General features: G+C 43.5%; 1 protein-coding gene across 6 annotated transcripts in view; it reads left to right on the top strand.

Annotated features, from left to right (window-relative positions):
- CEP112 (centrosomal protein 112) overlaps positions 1 to 20,511 on the top strand; it is a 1,022,051-nt gene extending 1,001,540 nt beyond the window's left edge. For all 6 annotated transcript variants that reach the window (XM_029599329.1, XM_029599330.1, XM_029599331.1 and 3 more), the window contains 2 exons: positions 9,486 to 9,550; positions 20,084 to 20,511. In XM_029599329.1, coding sequence (XP_029455189.1) covers positions 9,486 to 9,550; positions 20,084 to 20,087 — 69 coding nt within the window. In that variant the 3' untranslated portion in view covers positions 20,088 to 20,511. The remainder of the gene's footprint in view (positions 1 to 9,485; positions 9,551 to 20,083) is intronic.
- Positions 20,512 to 21,626: the final 1,115 nt, after the last annotated feature.

The raw sequence follows: 21,626 nt of genomic DNA, 5'->3' as shown, positions 1-21,626 counted from the left end.
GGCTTATTTGATTTGGGGTAGTAACCGCCGTAACAAGCCAGCTACTCCCCTCTTTGTGAGTGTGAATCCTTTTTTCCACATTTCCTCTTGCTGTTGAAGCTTAGAGCGATGTTGGAGTCACCGTAAGCCTGTGTATGTTTATTTAATAAGGGTATTGACTCCAGGCAGTAGCCATCATTCTGGCGAGTCACCCACTCTTCATTGGCAGCCTCTTGACTTTATGGATCCACAGTGTTTATCCCACGCCCCTTTGAAGTCCTTCACAGTTCTGGTCTTCACCACATCCTCCGGAAGGGCATTCCAGGCATCCACCACCCTCTCCGTGAAGAAATACTTCCTGACATTGGTTCTGAATCTTCCTCCCTGGAGCTTCAAATCATGACCCCTGGTTCTGCTGATTTTTTTCCTTCGGAAAAGGTTTGTCGTTGTCTTTTGATCATTAACACCTTTCAAGTATCTGAAAGTCTGTATCATATCACCTCTGCTCCTCCTTTCCTCCAGGGTGTACATATTTAGATTCTTCAATCTCTCCTCGTACGTCATCCGATGAAGATCCTCCACCTTCCTGGTCGCCCTTCTCTGTACCACCTCCATCTTGTCTTTGTCTTTTTGAAGGTACGGTCTCCAGAACTGAACACAGTACTCCAGGTGAGGCCTCACCAAGGACCTGTACAAGGGAATAATCACTTCCCTTTTCTTACTCGATATTCCTCTCTCTATGCAGCCCAGCATTCTTCTGGCTTTAGCTATCGCCTTGTCGCATTGTTTCGCCAACTTCAGATCATTAGACACCATCACCCCAAGGTCCCTCTCCTGCTCCGTGCACATCAGCCTTTCCCCCCCCATCGAATACAGTTCATTCGGATTTCCACTCCCCATATGCATGACTTTGCACTTCTTGGCATTGAATCTCAGCTGCCATATCTTCGACCACTCTTCCAGTTTCCTTAGATCCCGTCTCATTCTCTCCACTCCTTCCGGCGTGTCCACTCTGTTGCAGATCTTAGTGTCATCCGCAAAAAGACAAACCTTACCTTCTATCCCGTCCGCAATGTCGCTCACAAAGATATTGAACAGGACCGGTCCCAACACCGATCCTTGCGGTACACCACTTAAAACCGCTCTCTCTTCAGAGAAGGTTCCATTTACCATCACACGTTGTCTTCTGTCCGTCAACCAATTTGCAATCCAGGTCACCACCTCGGCACTCACTCCCAAGCTTCTCGTTTTATTCACCAGTCTCCTGTGCGGAACCGTATCAAAAGCTTTGCTGAAATCCAAGTATATGATATCGAGTGCTCTTCCTCTATCCAATTCCTTGGTTACCCAGTCAAAAAAGTCAATCAGATTTGTCTGACAGGATCTTCCTCTGGTGAATCCATGCTGCCTCTGGTCCATCAATTCTCCGGACTGTAGATAGTTCACTATTCTCTCTTTCAACAGTGACTCCATTACTTTTCCCACCACTGAAGTGAGGCTAACCGGTCTGTAGTTACCAGCCTCCTCTCTGTTCCCACTCTTGTGAAGAGGGACCACCACCGCTCTTCTCCAATCACTCGGCACCACTCCCGTTTCTAGGGATCTATTGAACAGGTCGCACAGCGGTCCCGCCAGCACATCTCTGAGCTCCCTCAGTATCCTTGGATGAATCCCATCAGGCCCCATGGCTTTGTCCACTTTCAGATTCTTTAGCTCTTCCCATACATTATCTACTGTAAATGGATTTTCCTCTGTTCCGCTTCCCTCCAGTTTCTTGTTGTGTAGAGATGATCCTTCTCCAGGGTCTTCTTTAGTGAACACAGAGCTGAAGTATTCGTTTAATATTTCTGCCATTTCTTCGTCTCCCTCCACACATTGATCATTTCCACCTTTCAATTTCACTATACCACTTTGGACTTTTCTCTTTTCGCTGATGTATCTGAAAAATGTTTTGTCACCATATTTTATCTCCTTGGCAATCCTCTCTTCCGCTTGACTTTTTGCCAACTTGATTAATTTCTTAGTCTCCCTCAGTTGAATCAGATATTCTTCTTTGTGCTCCTCCCTTTGGGATCTTTTGTATTTCTTGTATGCAGTTCTTTTAGCTTTAATTTTGTCAGCCACCTCCTTTGAGAACCAGATAGGTTTCATTTTTCTTTTGCTTTTCTTTACATTTCTAACATATAGAGCAGTTGCCTTGGCGATTGCTCCTTTTAGATTGGTCCACTGTTGATCCACATCTCTCTCATTTTCCCATCCATTTAGTTCTTCCTCTAGGTACTTCCCCATTTCCTCAAAGTCTGTGTTTTTGAACTGTAAAACTCGGGTCTAATAGGACAGAGTTATTCCTCACCATACTGGTTTCTTGATGTATTACTCCCTAATGCCGCAGGCCAGCTCACTAAAGCATGTTACCCTCCCACTAGTTGGGGAGTAAACAAGATAGACAAAAAGGACCTAATTATGAAAATGATTCCTGAGGTTCCCTATGGGGTTTTCTTTTCCCCCCAAGACCTGGCAGTTTCTTCCTGCTCCTTTGTACTTCCAGCTCAGTCGAAACCAAGGTTTGGATCTGGTACTGTTAGCATACCTGGGAACATTTACTTTCCAGTCACCCTGAGATTACCGTGAATGGGGGGGGGGGGAGGGACCAGATGTGCACAAACTTATTCTCATACACACACACCTTAACACTCGTATGTTCACAATCACTTTCCACACACACACACGTTCATTCTTACATGCTAACTCTCATTCTTCATTCTCTGACACATTCTCACATGCTCACTTACAGCTTTACTCTTCTCATTTTCCCACATACACACCCCTCTCACACACATGCTTGCTCATTCACTTCTCTCCCACTTCCACACACACACACACGGCCACTCACCCTCACACCCATGCTCATTCACACTTTCACTTCTCTTCCTCCTACACACACACTCTCACAGACATGCTCTTTCCCCTCCCCTTGATATACTCCCTCCCCCCTGCACACACCCATTCACATATATACACTCACACACAAATACCCCCTCACATCTATATACAAACACACATGCACAAATACCCCCCTCACTGACTACCTCTCCCAACCCCAAACTCACCAGTAGCGGCAACCTCCTCCTGGGGTTGATAGGAAGACTCCTTTTTCCAGTCAATAGCAGCAGCAGCAGCAGCAGCATCTTCTATTGCTGCTTCTGCTATTGGCCTCCTCCCTTCTTCCTGTTCCCACAGGCCAATCGGAGGCCTCCTCCCTTCCTGTCTGCCAGCATTGGTCTGCAGGCTCAGGATGAAGAAAGGAGGCCTCTGACTGGTCAAAGGGCAGGGAAAAGGAAGGAGGCAATGTAGACCAGACGCCTTCTAAGCTGGCTGCTTCACTAGCGAAGCAGCAGCAGGGCACCCAGAGATTACAGCTGTTGGCCTGGAAATCCAGCAATTCCATTAGAAGTCTGGAATCTCCAGGTCAAATCTGGAGAGTTCCCATGTATGACCATGAGCCTTAATTTACAACCCCACCCTACTTATATTCAAGATTGTAATATTTTATGAGGTCAATATTCAAACGCTACTTAGCCGGATAAGTCTTGGCCCAGGAGCCATGCATCAGGGCTCTTTCTGGAACCCTAAAATCATGGGCCTTGAATCCAGCTATGAGGTGTCACTCCTAGGCAATGACCATGACTTATTGTCCCCATCCCTGCAGGTTGTGAATGCTCTCTCTGCAGTATCCCCAATCCTGGCCAACTTGGAAGACCCAACCTGGGCTTTGAACCAGGGACCTTCTTCATGGCAGTGCATAGCACTTACCAACTATACCAGCAGGCTGGCCTGGATTCCCACTGTTTCTAAAGGAAATGGGGCCTCATAACAGTGAGAGCTGTGCTTTAAGGTTGCAATACTACTGAAACAAAATTAGAAAATTCAGGTAGGAGTTAAAACAAACAAGATGATTAAACTTTCCATTTTGAGCTCACTGTGTGTGTATGTGTTGCCTCCTCCCCTGCCTCACCAACACCATTTGTGTTCAGTGTCCAATTGACATCAAATTGTCAGTGGGTACAAAGGGATCCTTACAAGGGCATTTCTGTTTTTTCTTTTTTTGGCTTCCACAGACATGTAGAAAGTAGGCTCCATTAGTTCTGCGTGCAATTTGTGGTTTAGTCCTGGTGTTTAGTTGATTTCTGAGAAGATACTATTGTTTACAATGTTTTGAAAGTTCGTTTTACTATTGCTACTGCCACCGCTTTGGATCTTAGTAAGTCAGGGCATGGCTGTGCTCATCCTTAAGTGAATCTCTTGCAGATATCACACTGGTGTTTGTATGGCTTGGGGAGGAAAATCCTTAAAAAACAGGAGACATAGTTAAAAAAAGATATACTTCCAGTATATATAGGTGTGGGGAGTGGTATTCTTGTAGACCTGGCAGTAACTCCCTGACCAGAAACTCGGCAATTGCAACTACCACACCACACTCTCAAATCACATGAAAGCACCACATACCTCCCATCGTTTTGCCTGTAATAGGTTACAGGCAGATGGATGAACACAATCTCCCAATAAGGCATTTTCTCCCTGTAAGATATTGTTGCTGTACTTTGTACAAAAATACCTATTAAAAGGTGCAACCTCTTTATGTTAAAGATTAATAATGCAAGAAAATACTGTGCAATAGGGAAAAAATAAAGAAGTCCAAATAAAGTCCACAAGATTGTAATATTTTATGAGGTCAATATTCAAATCCTGTCATTTCAAATGTCATTTGAAATGACATTTGAAATGACAGGTACCAGCGCACCCAGGATACTGTATAGGCGCTGTATAGCGCCTATACAGTAAAATGGATTGCGCTTCATGGACGCGGCTTGCATTTGCATGCCATTTAAATACAGTATCGAGCGGTATTTGATCCAGACTGTGCGTGCGGCAAACGCGGGTGCGCCCGGCACTAACGCACCTTACTGTATCAGCCTGTAAGGTAGAACTGCTCCATAGGAGGTCTAAATGTATCCACATAAGATTTAGTAGCGGCAAATATGAGGTTATTTAGCATCATAGCTGTGCTACTGAATATCCCATGTAAGTTAGCCGGATAAGTCTTATCCAGATAACTTAGGACCTCATTTACTAAGGCTTTTCTCCCATTCTGTGTCTATGGAAAGGTGCTTAGTAAATGACACTCTTACTTAGTTGACTATTTCTGAATATTGACCTCGTAAGTATTTAATAGAGATGTGCTTCAGGTTAGAATTTCGTGTCGGGCTTCAGTTTGGGCCCACCCTCATGGGAATTTCGTTTTTCCCGCGGTTCGGGATTTTTAGTGCTCGCTAACCTGAAAATGAATTTTTTCCGAAATTTTGGAAAAAATTTGATTGTTTTTTGGGTTTCTCGAACGAAATTGCCTAATTCGGGAAAAACGATTGCACATCCCTAGAATTTAACCAGTGCTATTCATCCATTTTCTTTCTGGTGTCCTTCCACACATGTGTAGTTTAATGTACTTATATTCTTTCTGTATAATGCAAAATAGTTATATTACGGCTTTGATTCTTTTATTGCACAGTTTATGGCTTCAGTAGAAAAATGAAATTTCTCTACTGCACAGTTTTATATGATGATCAAAGGCAGTAATTGCTGTGATACCCTTTCCATTTTGTGTCAAAAGCTGACATCAGCAGTGATTCTGTTGGGTGACTTGTAGCCAAGTGTGGGCAACAAAAGGATCGGAAGGTTATCGGTGAGATTTCATTTCATTGTGAGGGCAGAGGCATTTTGGAAGAGTCAGTTGCCAGTCAGTTTAGGAAGAAAGCATTCCATGAAAGTCAAAAGTAGTCAGGCACCTTCACTTAAATTGAAACAAAAAAAAAGAAAGCAGAAGGAACCAACCTGCGGGGCTTCCTTTAGCGGCAGGCTCTAAAACTGGGACTCAGCCCAGAGCCAGACACCTGCCAGCTGCATTTGTGCCACGTTACCTTTCAGTTTAATTGGCAGCAGTATATAGGGGCAGCCGACGATCGCTGGGTAAGCTGGGCTCAGGTTTTGAAACGCAGGTGTTATTTCAGTGCTGTAAAATAGCTGAAATTCCTGTTTAAGAACATCAATCGGAGAGGTCAGAGGAATCCTCACAACTGTCAGAATTATTAATTGTTTCAGGCAGTGGTGGAAGTGAAGAGGAATCTCTTGTGTGTGGGGGGGGTGGGTGGGGGGGGGGAGAGTGGAGCAATCCTCTGAGAGAAGGTGGGCTTTTCTTGCCTAGAGCAATCAAAATTGCTGACCTGTCAGTCTCTACCAGACCTCTGGAAACCAGTTTTGGAAATGTCAGTACCAGTCATTTCTTTGATTAGCAACGATGGTATTTTGTGCTAATCAAATACATTTTTGTACAGCAGTCTCTTGCATTTGCTTAGCAAGATGCTACACAAACTGAGCTTTTTTTTTTTTTTTTTTTTTATTCCTCAAAATGAGTCTCTTCATCTCAGCCACAGAGAAGTTTAACATTCTTCTGATCATAGCTTTGAACCTGAGCCAGCCGGGATTTCCACTTCCATGCGAGTGTCTGACCTGTTTCCACAATTTCAGATCAGAGGGGACGGTGGGGAGTTTACTTGGCTAGAAGCTCAGTGTACTGTTGTAGCTTCACTGACATGGTCAGAACTCACAATTGTACCATTCATCTCAGTTTATCCAAGTTAGTGGCGCAGACTCTTAGACTGGTCATAGCATTTCAAGGCCCATTCATTGCATGCGTGTTCTGGATATGTGCACGTGCACATTTTGCATTTCTCCTATGTACAACATGGACCTAAAAACATCTCAAATTACTTCCACTTCCCAGGAACTGTTTTTGTCAAGTTCAGAAACAGAAAAGAGTTCCTTAGATCTTGGCAATGATTAGGATACAGCAGCAAAATAAACCATCCTGTGGGAAAGGCAGCACCAAAGGAATTATGCTGTAGGATTTCATTGTTTTAATTTTGAAATATTTGTAATACTTATAGACTCAGTAATGCCTTTAAATCTCTGCTGTGGAATAATATCTCTACTTACTGGAAGAAACTCTAAATGTGGCAGAATGTGGAACATTAAAGGCAATCCACGGTGCTTGCAGGACCACCTTGGGAGTGCAGTCAGATTCAGTTCAAAGTAGTTTAGTTGCAAGACCTGTATGTATGTAAACCTAAGCAAAAAATGATAGATTACAGCATCAGAGAGACATCATCTACTAAAATAAGATAGAAGGAAAACTTATGATCTGTCAAGTTTATCCTTCTCTAAGAAATATTGCTATATGAAAATATGACTGCCCTGGTGGAAGAGAAAATGTCTTCCGATCAGGATGTCCCTCTTGTTTCCAATCATATAATGTTAGAGTCTTCAGTTATTAGGATAACATTTATCACAGTCCAACTTTACTGGCTTAAATTACACTCCCCAGAGTTCAGAAACATAATTATAATAATCTGTTGCACAAAAGAGCGGAATGGTTTAAAAGCTTTTAATTCCCCCTAGGGCTGTGATAGCGAGTGTGCCTTTAAAGTTATGGCTCTGACCGAAGCCAACTCTTTAAACCAATATGACAGCCCATAGAAAGAGATAGCATAAGAAGCAGTGTCCTGCAGTCTGTCCCTCTAATGTTGAGTATAATCAGCTATTACTATCATGCAGTATTCCTTATAGAGCACTGTAAGCTTACAGCACTGTAAAAGATCAATTTCATGATTACAAAGTCTCTGCTCCAAAAAGCTAACAACCTGAATTTGAGGGGTGGGTTTTAAGCGACTGTCTCCACATTCAAGTCCTACCTGAAGGCTCACCGCCTGTCTCTGACCACTACTGCACCACACCTGCTATTGTCTCAGCCTCCTATCTCTGATGTATATACTCCCACTCACCCCCCACATACAGGCTGATGCAATACCGTGTGCTGGCCGCAGCACACAGCTCGAAGTGCATCCATAACCTCGATGCAAAATGGGGGTTAGCACGTCCAAAATGCACATCCAATCGCACGAGTAGGTAATAGCGCTCATCACATGTAAATGCATGTTGATGAGGCTATTATCTATTCCTCCTGATGCAAAAAAATAATAAATTGCACCCGACGCACACATTTTTAGTCACCAAAATTTACGCCTGCCCCAAGCAGGTGTTTATTTTGGAGGAGCCCAGAAAGTGTACAGAAAAGAAGAAAATACTGCTTTTCTGTAGTTTGTCTGAGTTAATATCTTGGTGATATTAAGTTGGAAGAACTAAAAAATTAGAAATGTCCCCCCCAAAAAAACGTGTGCCAGTGGTCAGCTTAAGAAAAGAGACGTTCAATTAATGAGCGTCCATTTTCCTAACCTGTGGCTGTGTCAGGTTAGGAAAATGGACGCTCTCCTACTGCCAAGGAGGCGCTAGGGGCACGCACTTTCTCCTAGCGCCTCATTTTTACTGCGGCACCCAATTTAAATATTAAATTTGGCACCCTGAAGAGGTGGATCAGCGCATTAAGGGGTAGATTTTCTAAATGTGCGCGATCGCGTACTTTTGTTCACGCAGCAGGCGCAATCAAAAGTATGCTGGATTTTATAAGATACGCGAGTATCTTATAAAACTGCGGGGTCGGCGCGCACAAGGGGGTGCACATTTGTGCAACCTGCACGCGCCGAGCCCAGCGCGCACTGCCTGTTCCCTCCCCCAACCTTCCCCTCCCTTCCCCTACCTAACCCACCCCCCCGGCCCTATCTAACCCCCCTTACCTTTGTTCCACGATTTACGCCTGCTAAAAGCAGACGTAAATCTACGCGCGCCAGCGGGCTGCTGGCACGCCATCACCCGACCCGGGGGCTGGTCCGGAGGCCTCGACCACGCCCCCAGGCCAGCGCCATGCCCCCGGTCCCGCCCCCGCAATGCCGCGTCACGCCCCCGAAACGCCTCGTCATTTTAGACGCGTCCCCGACATGCTCCCTTCCCGCCCCTTTTAGAAAGCCCCGGGACTTACGCGCGTGCCGGCGGCCTATGCAAAATAGGTGCGCTGGCGCACGAGGGCCCTGCGCGCGTAAATCCGGCTGGATTTACGCATGCAGGGCATTTAAAATCCGCCCGTAAGGGAGCAGGCGCTCAATCATGAGTGCCCGTTTAACGTGTGCTGATATTGCATCGGTCTGATAGACTGGAAACTGACTGGGGAAAGGGATTCCTGTTTCAATTATGTCTGTACCTGTCAATCATTCATTTTAGTCTTTTGTCGACTTATCTTGTACAGCAGTGCAGACATTTTCAATAGTATTTGAAAATAATATAACAAAATCACACAGTACATGATAACGGTAGGACTGTATCCTACTGCTCTGAATTTTACAACTTTGTGCTCTAACCACATGGCTAATATGTCAGTCCAAGGAACCCACTCCTAGTAACAAGGGAAGTCAGATAAAAGGCTTTAAAAAAAAATAATAACCTCTTGAGATCATCTCACAGTACACACCAGTAACCTGTCATCTTATGGGTATGTTTTGCAGGTAACTTTTTTGCAGAAGAGAGCATGTGTCCTTCAAGAAGACCTTGATTCTTACCAAAACAGAAGGTAAGTCCCATCATCCGCCAAATCATCAGAGCAATTTGTACCGTTTCACACCTGTGCCTGACATTTTAAACCTTAATTAATGCACTTCAGCACGGTTACAGTTGTCTGAAAAGCACATTATTTTCAGTAAACAGCAAATCTTGAGATGTGGCCCACCTCTTCTAACCACAATGCTTAGTCAGTGCCTTTTCCAAGCCAGATTCAGGAGTCTTGCAGGTGTATTGCAAGCCCAGGCCTCACCTCGCCGGTCATGATGGAACAAGGCCCTCAGCCACAGCTGCTAGCTTGTGTCTTTCAAGCCATATGATGATGATGATGATGCAAGTATTACTAATGGAGATCATAACTTCAAAGTACAGAATCTTTACAAGCTTTATCTTTGTTTTAAAACATTCCCACAGCCCAAAATAAATTACAGTATTAGAAATATTGTGCAAAACAAAAACAAAAGAAAACCCCCTTCCATTCCCTGAGTATAAATGATTCATAAAGACCATATGGTAGAAGGGAACTGCCACATGTGGGTGGTTAAACTTTCCTTGTAGTCATCATTAATTATGCCAGACATCAAATATATCAATCAAAGAATTCCAGTTTTAGCAATCGCTTTATCTTATCCCTCCCTGGGACAGCTTTTAAGCATCAGGGTGCAAGTGATGGCAAGAAGTGATCTCTTCCGTGCAGAGTAAGTCACAGCGGAGGCAGCAATTTTCTGGCTTTTAAAATGAAATACAGTAACTACAGCTCTATTCAGAAACTCTTGGGGAGTTTAATCATTGTAAATATGTTTTGCAACTGCGAGATTTCTGGATATAAATCTCTATGAAGTATGGGAAACAACAATATCAGGCTGCCGGGCCAGAATTCTGCACTGCCTGGGCTTAGGCTGTGTTCAGTGGGCTGCTCGGACCTGAAAGTGCTGCTGAATGTCTTCCAGTTTTAGTTTTTAGTCTTGGGACTGTCAGAAAAGAGCAACATTCAATTATGCTGTCAGTTCTGCAGCAAGAATAGTATAACAACAACATAGAAACATAGAAACATGATGGCAGAAAAAGACCAGATGGCTCATCTAGTCTGCCCATCGGCCAGATTAATTTAGCATTATAATTCCCATCACTTCCTTAAAGATCCCTTGTATTTATCCCATGCTTTCTTGAATTCAGATAATGTTTTTGTCTGTACCATCTCCACTGGGAGGCGGTTCCATGCATCCACCACTTTCTCTGTAAAGAAATATTTCCTAGATTACTCCTGAGTCTAGCCCCTTTTGATATGGTCCCGCACATAGATAATAATAAAATGAGAAGCTTGTGAGTGAGTGCCAAGGTGGTGGCATGGATTACAAACTGGTTGACTGATAGGAGACAGAGTGTAATGGTAAATGGAACCTACTCTGAAGAGAAAAGCGTGTTAAGTGGAGTGCCACAGGGTTCGATTTTCGGACTGGATCTGATCAATATCTTTGTGAGCAACATTGCGGAAAGGATAGAAAGTAACATTTGTCTGTTTGCAGATGATACTAAAATCTGCAATAGAGTGGACACGCCTGAAGGAGTAAAGAGAATGAAAAGGGATTTAAGAAAGCTGGAGGAGTGGTCGAAGATTTGGCAGTTGGGATTCAGCACCAAGCAGTGCAGAGTCACGCATCTGGGGTGCAGTAATCCAAAAGAGCTGTATGTGAAAGGGGGGGGGGGGGGTTTGAAAAATTGATGTGCACTGACCAAGAGAGGGATCTTGGGTTAATAGTGTCTAGCAATCTGAAGATGGCAAAGCAACATGACAAGGCAATAGCTAAAGATAGAAGAATGCTGGGCTATCTAGAGAGAGTAAGAAAAAGGAGATGATAATGCCCTTGTATAGGCTTCACTTGGAGATCTGTATTCATTTCTAGAGTCCATATCTAAAAATGGACAAATTCAGGATGGAGGCGTTCCAGAGAAGAGCGACCAAAATGGTATGGGGTCTGAATGAGAAGACCTATGAGGAGAGGCTGAAGGATCTGAATATGTATATCCTGGGAAGTACAGGGGAGATATGATACAGACTTTCAGATAATTGAAAGGTTTTAATGATACACATTCAACAAACCTTTTCTGTTGGAAAGAAATCAGTAGAATTAGGGGGTCATGAAATGAAACTCCAGGGAGGATGACTCAGAACCAATGTCAAGAAATATTTCTTCACGGAGAAGGTGATGGATGCCTGGAATGCTCTTCCAGAGGAGGTGGTGAAGATGAAAACAGTGAAAGAATTCAAAGGGCCATGGGATAAACACTGTGGATCCCTAAAGACTAGAAGATGGAAATGAAGAAAAGAATGCACAGTGGTAACTTGCTGGTGCGGTGGTTACTGTCCTTAACCAATAAGTCTTCATACTCTTGATGCAACTCCATCATTGCTCTCTGCTTCAGTGGCAGGAAGAAAAGGGGAATTGGATTTGAACAGCAACCAACGAGGGCCCTGACTTTTACGGTCTGGGGAAACAAATAAGCATGGGGGTAACTTGCTGATATGTGGTTACTACCGTTAATAAGCCTGATACGTTGGATGCAACTCAACACTGCTCTCTGCTTCAACAGCAAGGCATAACGGGAAATTGGATTCAAACAGCAACCAATGAGGGCCCTGACTTTTATGGTCTGGGAAACTGATAAGCATGGGGTAATGGGGAATTGGATTCAACCAATGAGGGTCCTGACTTTTACAGTCTGGAAAACTGATAAGCATGGGAGTAACCTACATGGTACAGCAGATACTACCATAAGCTTGCTGGGCAGACTGGATGGACCATTTGATCCTTTTCTGCTATCATTTCTATGTTTCTGTGTTACATTCTAGAACCTTCTTTCAATTGAAAGAGGCCCATCCCCTGTGCATGAAAAACTTTGGGATATTTAAATGTCTCTATCATATATCCCCTATCTTGTTTTTCTTCTAAGGTATACATGTTTAGATCTTAAGAACATAAGAACACAAGAACATGCCATACTGGGTCAGACCAAGGGTCTATCAAGCCCAGCATCCTGTTTCCAACAGTGGCCAATCCAGGCCATAAGAACCTTGCAAGTACCCAAAAACTAAGTCTATTTCATGTTATCATTGCTAGTAATATAGCAGTGGCTATTTTCTAAGTCAACTTAATTAATAGCAGGTAATGGACTTCTCCTCCAAGAACTTATCCAATCCTTTTTTAAACACAGCTATACTAATTGAACTAACCACGTCCTCTGGCAACAAATTCCAGAGTTTAATTGTGCATTGAGTGAAGAAGAACTTTCTCCGATTAGTTTTAAATGTGCCACATGCTAACTTCATGGATTGCCCCCTAGTCTTTCTATTATCCGAAAAAGTAAATAACCGATTCACATCTACCCGTTCTAGACCTCTCATGATTTTAAACACCTCTATCATATCCCCCCTCAGCCGTCTTTTCTCCAAGCTGAAAAGTCCTAACCTCTTTAGTCTTTCCTCATAGGGGAGCTGTTCCATTCCCTTTATCACTTTGGTCGCCCTTCTCTGTACCTTCTCCATCGCAATTATATCTTTTTTGAGATGCGGCAACCAGAATTGTACACAGTATTCAAGGTGGGGTCTCATCATGGAGCGATACAGAGGCATTATGACATTTTCCATTTTATTCACCATTCCCGTTCTAATAATTCCCAACATTCTGTTTGCTTTTTTGACTGCCGCAGCACACTGAACCGACAATTTCAATGTGTTATCCACTATGACGCCTAGATCTCTTTCTTGGGTTGTAGCTCCTAATATGGAACCCAACATCGTGTAATTATAGCATGGGTTATTTTTCCCTATATGCATCACCTTGCACTTATCCACATTAAATTTCATCTGCCATTTGGATGCCCAATTTTCCAGTCTCACAAGGTCTTCCTGCAATTTATCACAATCTGCTTGTGATTTAACTACTCTGAACAATTTTGTGTCATCTGCAATTTTATTATCTCACTCGTCGTATTTCTTTCCAGATCATTTATAAATATATTGAAAAGTAAGGGTCCCCTTATGCTTTAAGTCTGTCCCCATATGCTTTAATATAAAGACCACTGATCATTTTAATAGCCACCCTCTGGACCAACTCCATCCTGTTTGTATCATTTTGAAGGTGCAGTCTCCAGAATTGCACACGGTATTCCAAGTGTGGTCTCACTAGGGTCCTGGGCAGGGAGATCAAGAGCCCCAAAACATTCTTCTTGTTAAGTGAAACATATCCATTGGCAGTCTTACTTCTCACATGGTCATCCTCATTCAGTGGTGCAATTTCATTCGTAGACAATGGAACTAAACACCAATGTCGAGTGCACCCACTATAGATAAGCAATTTTCCATCCTTCTGTATATCTAGCATCATTGCACTCAGTGGACTTCTGCCTTTCTCTCATTCTGTGTCTGCAAACTGAATATCCACACATAACATTAATTTGGGATGTTTATGGACAATCATAGTATTAAATGCTTTTATTTGCACAAAAAAAGAAAAAAATATGAATGGACCTGGAAAGACCAAATGATTATAAGGAAGGCATTTAGAGGTTAATAAACATCTAAGTAACTCAGCATAAAAAAATGGCCCCTGAAAAACCACCACAGCACAAACCCCTAATGCAGCCCTGTTAAATGTTGTACATAGAGGAAAGCATACCACATTGTCTAACATGCACCCACTAAAACCTCCTTTGCATCTGATGTGCCTTCATTTACAAGTGCATACATTCTAACATCTTTCTAACTAGGTTAACAGGCTTGCTAAGGCCTTCATGCCCAGCATGCTGTTTTTTGCGCACAATAAGCTTTAATGCATAGGCCCACTTAGAAGGGATTTTCACCTGCACTAAATTGTTAGAGATTGTGCTCCTCTTTAGGATTCATACTAAGAGGGCTGTTTTGATCCTGTTACAAAATACTTGCAGGCCCTTAGGTACATTGTACCTGCAAGCCTTCAAGTTCATTTTCAAAAGCAAGCTCCCCCACAGAGTTTCCTTTTGAAAAAGCAAGTGGCATGTACACCACAGGTATTTTTGTGCCTGTGTACTTTTCACCTGCATTAAACAGGTGCAAAATAGGTGTCTGAAAGTCTGTGCAGTGATTTAATAATGCAATCACCACATGTACTTTCCCTCCCCTGAACTAATCCTACCCATTTTTTATATACCACCTTTCCAACTCCATAGAAATGACCAAGGTGATCAAAAACCATAAAATAGAGCAGTACAATTCCATGAAGTGGAGTGGAGGTGTAGCTGAGTGGTCAGGGCAGCAGTTATAAACCAGGGAAGCCAGGGTTCAAATCCCACTGAAGCTCCTTGTGATCTTGGGCAAGTCACTTCACTGTCTATTGCCTCAGGTATAAACTTAGGGCCTGATTTTCAAAAGCATTTACACACTTAAAACTGGGTTTTACATGTGTAAATGCACTTTACACATGTAAGTTGTCTTTTGAAAATTGCTACAATATATGCCATTGAATTATCAATAGTTGTTACCCATGTAAAGTGAACTTAATGTGGGTAAGTGGTTTTTGAAAATTGCTACAATAGTATGTTACATTTTCATGCATAACTCCTTTAAAAATTCACTTGTTAGATTGTAAGCCCTATAGGGACAGGGAAATATCTACAGTACCTGAATGTAATCTGCTTTGAAGTGGCTGAAAGGCGGAAGATAAATCAAATGAATAAATGATAAAAAAAAAAAAGACTAACAAATACAAAACAACATAGAAAATAATCTCACCCCAAACCTGCCCAGGCCAATAATGGAACTGCAAGGATAATTAGCAATGCCGGTAAAACAGACCACATAACCCCCATCCTCAAGGACCTGCACTGGCTTCCCATCCCATCACGTATCCTCTTCAAAACACTCACTATTATACATAAAGCTATCTACAAAGATAACTCCTCCTGGCTCAGTGAACCCATCCGTTTCATACAATCCACCCGCCCAACCAGAACAAACCACAAATTCACTCTGCAAGTCCCTCCCCTTAAGAGGGCCCGACTAACTTCAACCAGGGATCGTGCCTTCTCAATTGCAGGCCCAACCCAATGGAATGCACTGCCATCAAATCTCCGATCGGAGTCATGCCCAACTAAATTCAGAAAAATGCTAAAAACCTGGCTCTTCCACCAAGCCTTCCCAGACTAAATCTGCTACAAACACCATCCTCCCCACAGCTTCAAACACCTTCCTCCCCACAGCCATGTAAATAATTCGCTTCCCTCAATCCCCCCTCCCTAGCATTTGTAAATACTTTTCCTCCCTTTGCCCCCTCTCCCTCTCTCACAGTTAAGCCTTCGGGCTCTCGGTTGGAGCCCATCTAACTCTTCTTTGCTGGTTGTCCACTCCCTGCCCCCGTTCAATGTATTTTCTACCTGCTGTTACAATGTAAACCGATATGATGTGTATTTTAATGTCGGTATAGAAAACTGTTAAACAAATAAATAAATAAATAAATAAATATCCCATCCAAAATATTGTTCCAGATCTATATATCTAAATATATAGATAGATAGATAGTTATAGATATATATGTGTGTGTGTATATATATATCTGGCTAGAATTTAGTGGATAAGTTATCTAAGATAGCAGCTAAGCCATTTAGATGAATATCTTTTCAGTTATCTGTCTAAATGGCTTTTAAATATCTGCCCCATGAAGTCTAATACATTGTGCATCATCAATAAACAAAAAGCACATAAAGCACAAATTAAAAATTGTAATAATCAAGCAAGCATGCTTTTACCTACACAGATGATTGCTAGCTTGCAGTGTGACCACAAAGCTGTAAAATGTGCAGAACTCAGATCTGGAACAATGATGTCATTACTATCACTTGGCCTCTGTGTGACCTTGAATGAATTGCTTGTTATCTCTTCCCCCCCCCCCCCCCTCGATTTGCTTAACCTCTCTTGCTATGCTGTTTCATCCCTCAACCCTTCCACACTACACACACAGTTTGCTAGGTTTCCTCTTTTTGGGGGGAACAAAATCCCAAAAACACCCCCTGGGAGCACCTTATCTGAGTCCCGCGCATTGTGGACTTTTGGCTACAGTGAGAGAGGGCAGTTTTTAGACAACAAAAAAGGGTTAAATGTCTTCTTAGATTGCAGATCAGAGTTTACAGAATGGTTCATTGCTACACCCAGTAAATACTTTACCTAGGTATTTATATATTTAAAAAAGGCTCCAGGGGTGAACTGGGTAACTATAGACCAGTGAGCCTGACTTCAGTGCCTGGAAAAATAGTGGAAACTATTCTCAAGACCAAAATCATAGAGCATATAGAAAGATATGATTTAATGGAACACAGTCAACATGGATTTACCCAAGGGAAGTCTTGCCTAACAAATCTGCTTCATTTTTTTGAAGGGGTTAATAAACATGTGGATAAAGGTGAACCAGTAGATGTAGTGTATTTGGATTTTCAGAAGGCGTTTGACAAAGTCCCTCATGAGAGGCTTCTACGAAAACTAAAAAGTCATGGGATAGGAGGCGATGTCCTTTCGTGGATTACAAACTGGTTAAAAGACAGGAAACAGAGAGAGTAGGATTAAATGATCAATTTTCTCAGTGGAAAAGGGTAAACAGTGGAGTGCCTCAGGGATCTGTACTTGGACCGATGCTTTTCAATATATATATAAATGATCTGGAAAGGAATACGACGAGTGAGGTTATCAAATTTGCGGATGATACAAAATTATTCAGAGTAGTTAAATCACAAGCAGACTGTGATATATTACAGGAGGACCTTGCAAGACTGGAAGATTGGGCATCCAAATGGCAGATGAAATTTAATGTGGACAAGTGCAAGATGTTGCATATAGGGAAAAATAACCCTTGCTGTAGTTACATGATGTTAGGTTCCATATTAGGAGCTACCACCCAGGAAAAAGATCTAGGCATCATAGTGGATAATACTTTAAAATCGTCGGCTCAGTGTGCTGCAGCAGTCAAAAAAGCAAACAGAATGTTAGGAATTATTAGGAAGGGAATGGTTAATAGAACGGAAAATGCCATAATGCCTCTATATCGCTCCATGGTGAGACCGCACCTTGAATACTGTGTACAATTCTTGTCGCCGCATCTCAAAAAAGATATAGTTGCGATGGAGAAGGTACAGAGAAGGGCAACCAAAATGATAAATGGGATGGAACAGCTCCCCTATGAGGAAAGGCTGAAGAGGTTAGGGCTGTTCAGCTTGGAGAAGAGACAGCTGAAGGGGGATATGCTAGAGGTCTTTAAGATCATGAGAGGTCTTGAACAAGTAGATGTGAATCGGTTATTTACACTTTTGAATAATAGAAGGACTAGGGGGCATTCCATGAAGTTAGCAAGTAGCACATTTAAGACTAATCGGAGAAAATTCTTTTTCACTCAACGCACAATAAAGCTCTGGAATTTGTTGCCAGAGAATCTGGTTAGTGCAGTTAGTGTAGCTGGGTTCAAAAAAGGTTTGGAGAAGTTCTTGGAGGAGAATTCCATTAACGGCTATTAATCAAGTTTTCTTAGGGAATAGCCACTGCTATTAATTGCATCAGTAGCATGGGATCTTCTTAGTGTTTGGGTAATTGCCAGGTTCTTGTGGCCTGGTTTGGCCTCTGTTGGAAACAGGATGCTGGGCTTGATAGACCCTTGGTCTGACCCAGCATGGCAATTTCTTATGTTCTTAGGTACAAATTTGACTTTGCCATAATGTTAGCATCACGTTATTTGTGTTATTTTCAGAAAAGGAATTGTTTGGGTTAAAAGCACAAAATATAGTTCTTTGATAGGAGCCTCTTAAATGCAAGTTTTGAGGAAGAGCCCTGGTATATTAATAGCTGCTAAAGGTATAAATGGCCAGAGGGATATATAAAGCCCCACTAAGGCCTGTGAAGCAGGATAGGCACCAGTGGTCTAACTCAGGGGCTCTTTTCTCCAGTCCTCTGTGGCCACAAACAAGACTGGTTTTAAAGATCACTAAAATACACTAATTGATTGTGTTCTCAGAACAAATAGATGCAGATTTGTCTAATGAATATTTATTGTAAATATTTTGAAAGTCAGCCTAATTTGTAGCCCTTGGGAGCTGGAACACAACTACTCAATTGGTAGGTATTTGGTGGGTAGCAGAGTCCCATAATGCAAGCTGCCAGACAGAGCCAACTCTACTTTTTTTTTCCAAAAAAAATTGCAAATCTCATTTTCTCAACAGTAAAAAAACAAAACAAAACAATGGGGCGGATTTTCAGAGCCCTGCTCGCGTAAATCCGCCCAAAACCGGGCGGATTTACGCGAGCAGGGCCCTGCGCGCCGGGAAGCCTATTTTACATAGGCCTCCCGGCGCGCGCAGAGCCCCGGGACTCGCGTAAGTCCCGGGGTTCTCGGAGAGGGGCGTGTCGGGGGCGGGCCCGGTCGTCGCCACGTTTCGGGGGCGTGTCGGCAGCGTTTCGGGGGCGGGTACGGGGGCGTGGCTACGGCCCGGGGGCGTGGCCGTGCCCTCCGTACCCGCCCCCAGGTCGCGGCCCGGCACGCAGGAGGCCCGCTGGCGCGCGGGGATTTACGCCTCCCTCCGGGAGGCGTAAATCCCCCGACAAAGGTAAGGGGGGGGTTTAGACAGGGCCGGGCGGGTGGGTTAGGGAGGGGAAGGGAGGGGAAGGTGAGGGGAGGGCAAAGGAAAGTTTCCTCCGAGGCCGCTCCGATTTCGGAGCGGCCTTGGAGGGAACGGGGTAGGCTGTGCGGCTCGGCGCGCGCCGGCTATACAAAATTCATAGCCTTGCGCGCGCCGATCCAGGATTTTAGTGGATACGCGCGGCTCCGCGCGTATCTACTAAAATCCAGCGTACTTTTGTTTGCGCCTGGAGCGCAAACAAAAGTAGGCTGTTCGCGCTCGTTTTAAAATCCGCCCCAATGTGTTTAAGACATTAAGGAAGAAAAATCTCAAGTAGTTGTGAAAATTATAGTTTCAACTATGGCTTGCCTGGGAAGGTCAAATTCTGTTATATCACCATGACACTTTCTATTTCTCCCTCCCCTGCCCCCTGAAACAAATCCAATTCCACTGGTACCCCCTACACTCCCTTTGGTGAGATGTTGATATGATGCAGGGCCAGCTGTAGCATTTTGCTGATGCTAGGCTTACAAATGTATTATTTTACTCCTCCTACTCCTTTTTAGTTTAGTTAGTATCACCCTACCACTCCCTTACTTGTAAATGTAAATAGAGCCCTAGCTATCAGCTATGAGCATACTGTTAACCACTGAGGACTAGAAACAATAGCCATTACCTAAGTATTATATATACAGAGCATTGCATTACAACATTAAACTGCTCCAACACGCTTTGAATTCTTTCTAATGGAAGCCTGTGAAATAATGATGATGGTGGTTCCTTGTTTATCTTGCTTGCTGGCCTTCAGATTTATTAACTGATTGATTTATTTCAGTATTTCTCACTTGCTCTATCAACTCTTCTAAGTGGTTCACAGATCACCATGCAGCATTTCTGAATGCAGTGTTTTAAATTTCAGGTAACTTTTGGATCACTGGAATTTGGCAGAATGACGTTCTTTCAAAGTAGGTGTGAAGCTTTGGCCATTATCAATGAAACTGTGCGATCAGTGGTGCTTTTGTTAATAAAACATTTAAGATTGAAAAAGCACATTCTTAGTTCATGACAGTATTGGTTTTCTTGTGTGTTTTTTTTTTTTTTTTATACTTTGGTTTACATGTGCGTTTTGGACCTTGTGCTTTGTGTGTGTAATCAACCTATTTATTGGGAGATGTATCTCTTCCAGCTAATACTTATTTTACAAAAGTTTATTGTCTAAATTTAGCCAATTTATAAGTGCTCAGAATCATGTTTCATAGTATTATATTGTCCATGATATGTTTATGCATTTTTACATTGCTTTCATGTTCATATGCTTGTACTACATTAAAGTATTTTTGTACCTTCTTAGTTTTGTGCATTATTTGTGTTTGTGCCAAACATGTCATTTGCACTTTTAGAGTCATAAATAAAGTTGATAAGAACCCCTGTTTTCAAAAGGTGCTTTCCCATTCCTACTTATGGTAAAAGTTATTTGGAAAAAAAAAAGCCCAAGATGTTTGCATGCTTGTTGCCTCCTCTGCTCATCTTTCTGGCTTTCCTTAAATTACTGCCCATCCCTTCCCACCAGGCTGTTCCACCACCATCCAGTCACAATCATTTGGTTACACACACACCTGTATCTCTGATTGTTGAGTATTAAACACAAAAAGGGATTGACTTAGCACAAGTTCAAAACTTGTGCTAAGCAATGTTCCCTCTAATTTTTGAAAGGCTATGGGGTAGATTTTAAAAGAAGCGCGATCAGCCTACTTTTGCTTGCGCATCAGACTCAAGCAAAAGTACGCTGGATTTTAGTAGATACGCGCGGAGCCGTGCGTATCCACTAAAATCCTGGATCGGCGCGCGCAAGGCTATCGATTTTGTATAGCCTGCGCGCGCCGAGCCGCGCTGCCTCCCCCCGTTCCCTCCAAGGCCGCTCCGAAATCGGAGCGGCCTCGGAGGGAACTTTCCTTTGCCCTCCCCTCACCTTACCCTCCCTTCCCCTACCTAACCCACCCACCCGGCCCTGTCTACACCCCCCCTTACCTTTGTTGGGGGATTTACGCCTCCCGGAGGGAGACGTAAATCCCCGCGCGCCAGCGGGCCTGCTGCGCGCCGGGCCGCGACCTGGGGGCGGGTACGGAGGGCGCAGCCACGCCCCGGACCGCCCCGGGCCGTAGCCACGCCCCCGTACCCGCCCCCAAAACGCTGCCGACACGCCCCTGAAACGCCGCGACGACCGGGCCCGCCCCCGACACGCCCCCCTCCGAAAACCCCGGGACGTACGCGAGTCCCGGGGTCTGCACGCGCCGGTAGGCCTATGTAAAATAGGCTTACCGGCGCGCAGGGCCCTGCTCGCGTAAATCCGCCCGGTTTTGGGCGGATTTACGCGAGCAGGGCTCTGAAAATCCGCCCCTATGTGTGCAAATATTTTTCTTTTGTGCAACCTTTTATATGCTGAGGTCAAATTTGTGTGCTAC

This window comes from Rhinatrema bivittatum, chromosome 4 (genome assembly GCF_901001135.1).
Source record: "Rhinatrema bivittatum chromosome 4, aRhiBiv1.1, whole genome shotgun sequence".
In the NCBI taxonomy this organism is placed as follows: Eukaryota; Metazoa; Chordata; class Amphibia; order Gymnophiona; family Rhinatrematidae; genus Rhinatrema; species Rhinatrema bivittatum.
Note: the sequence above shows the minus strand (reverse complement) of the source record. Positions and strands in the feature narration are given on the sequence as shown.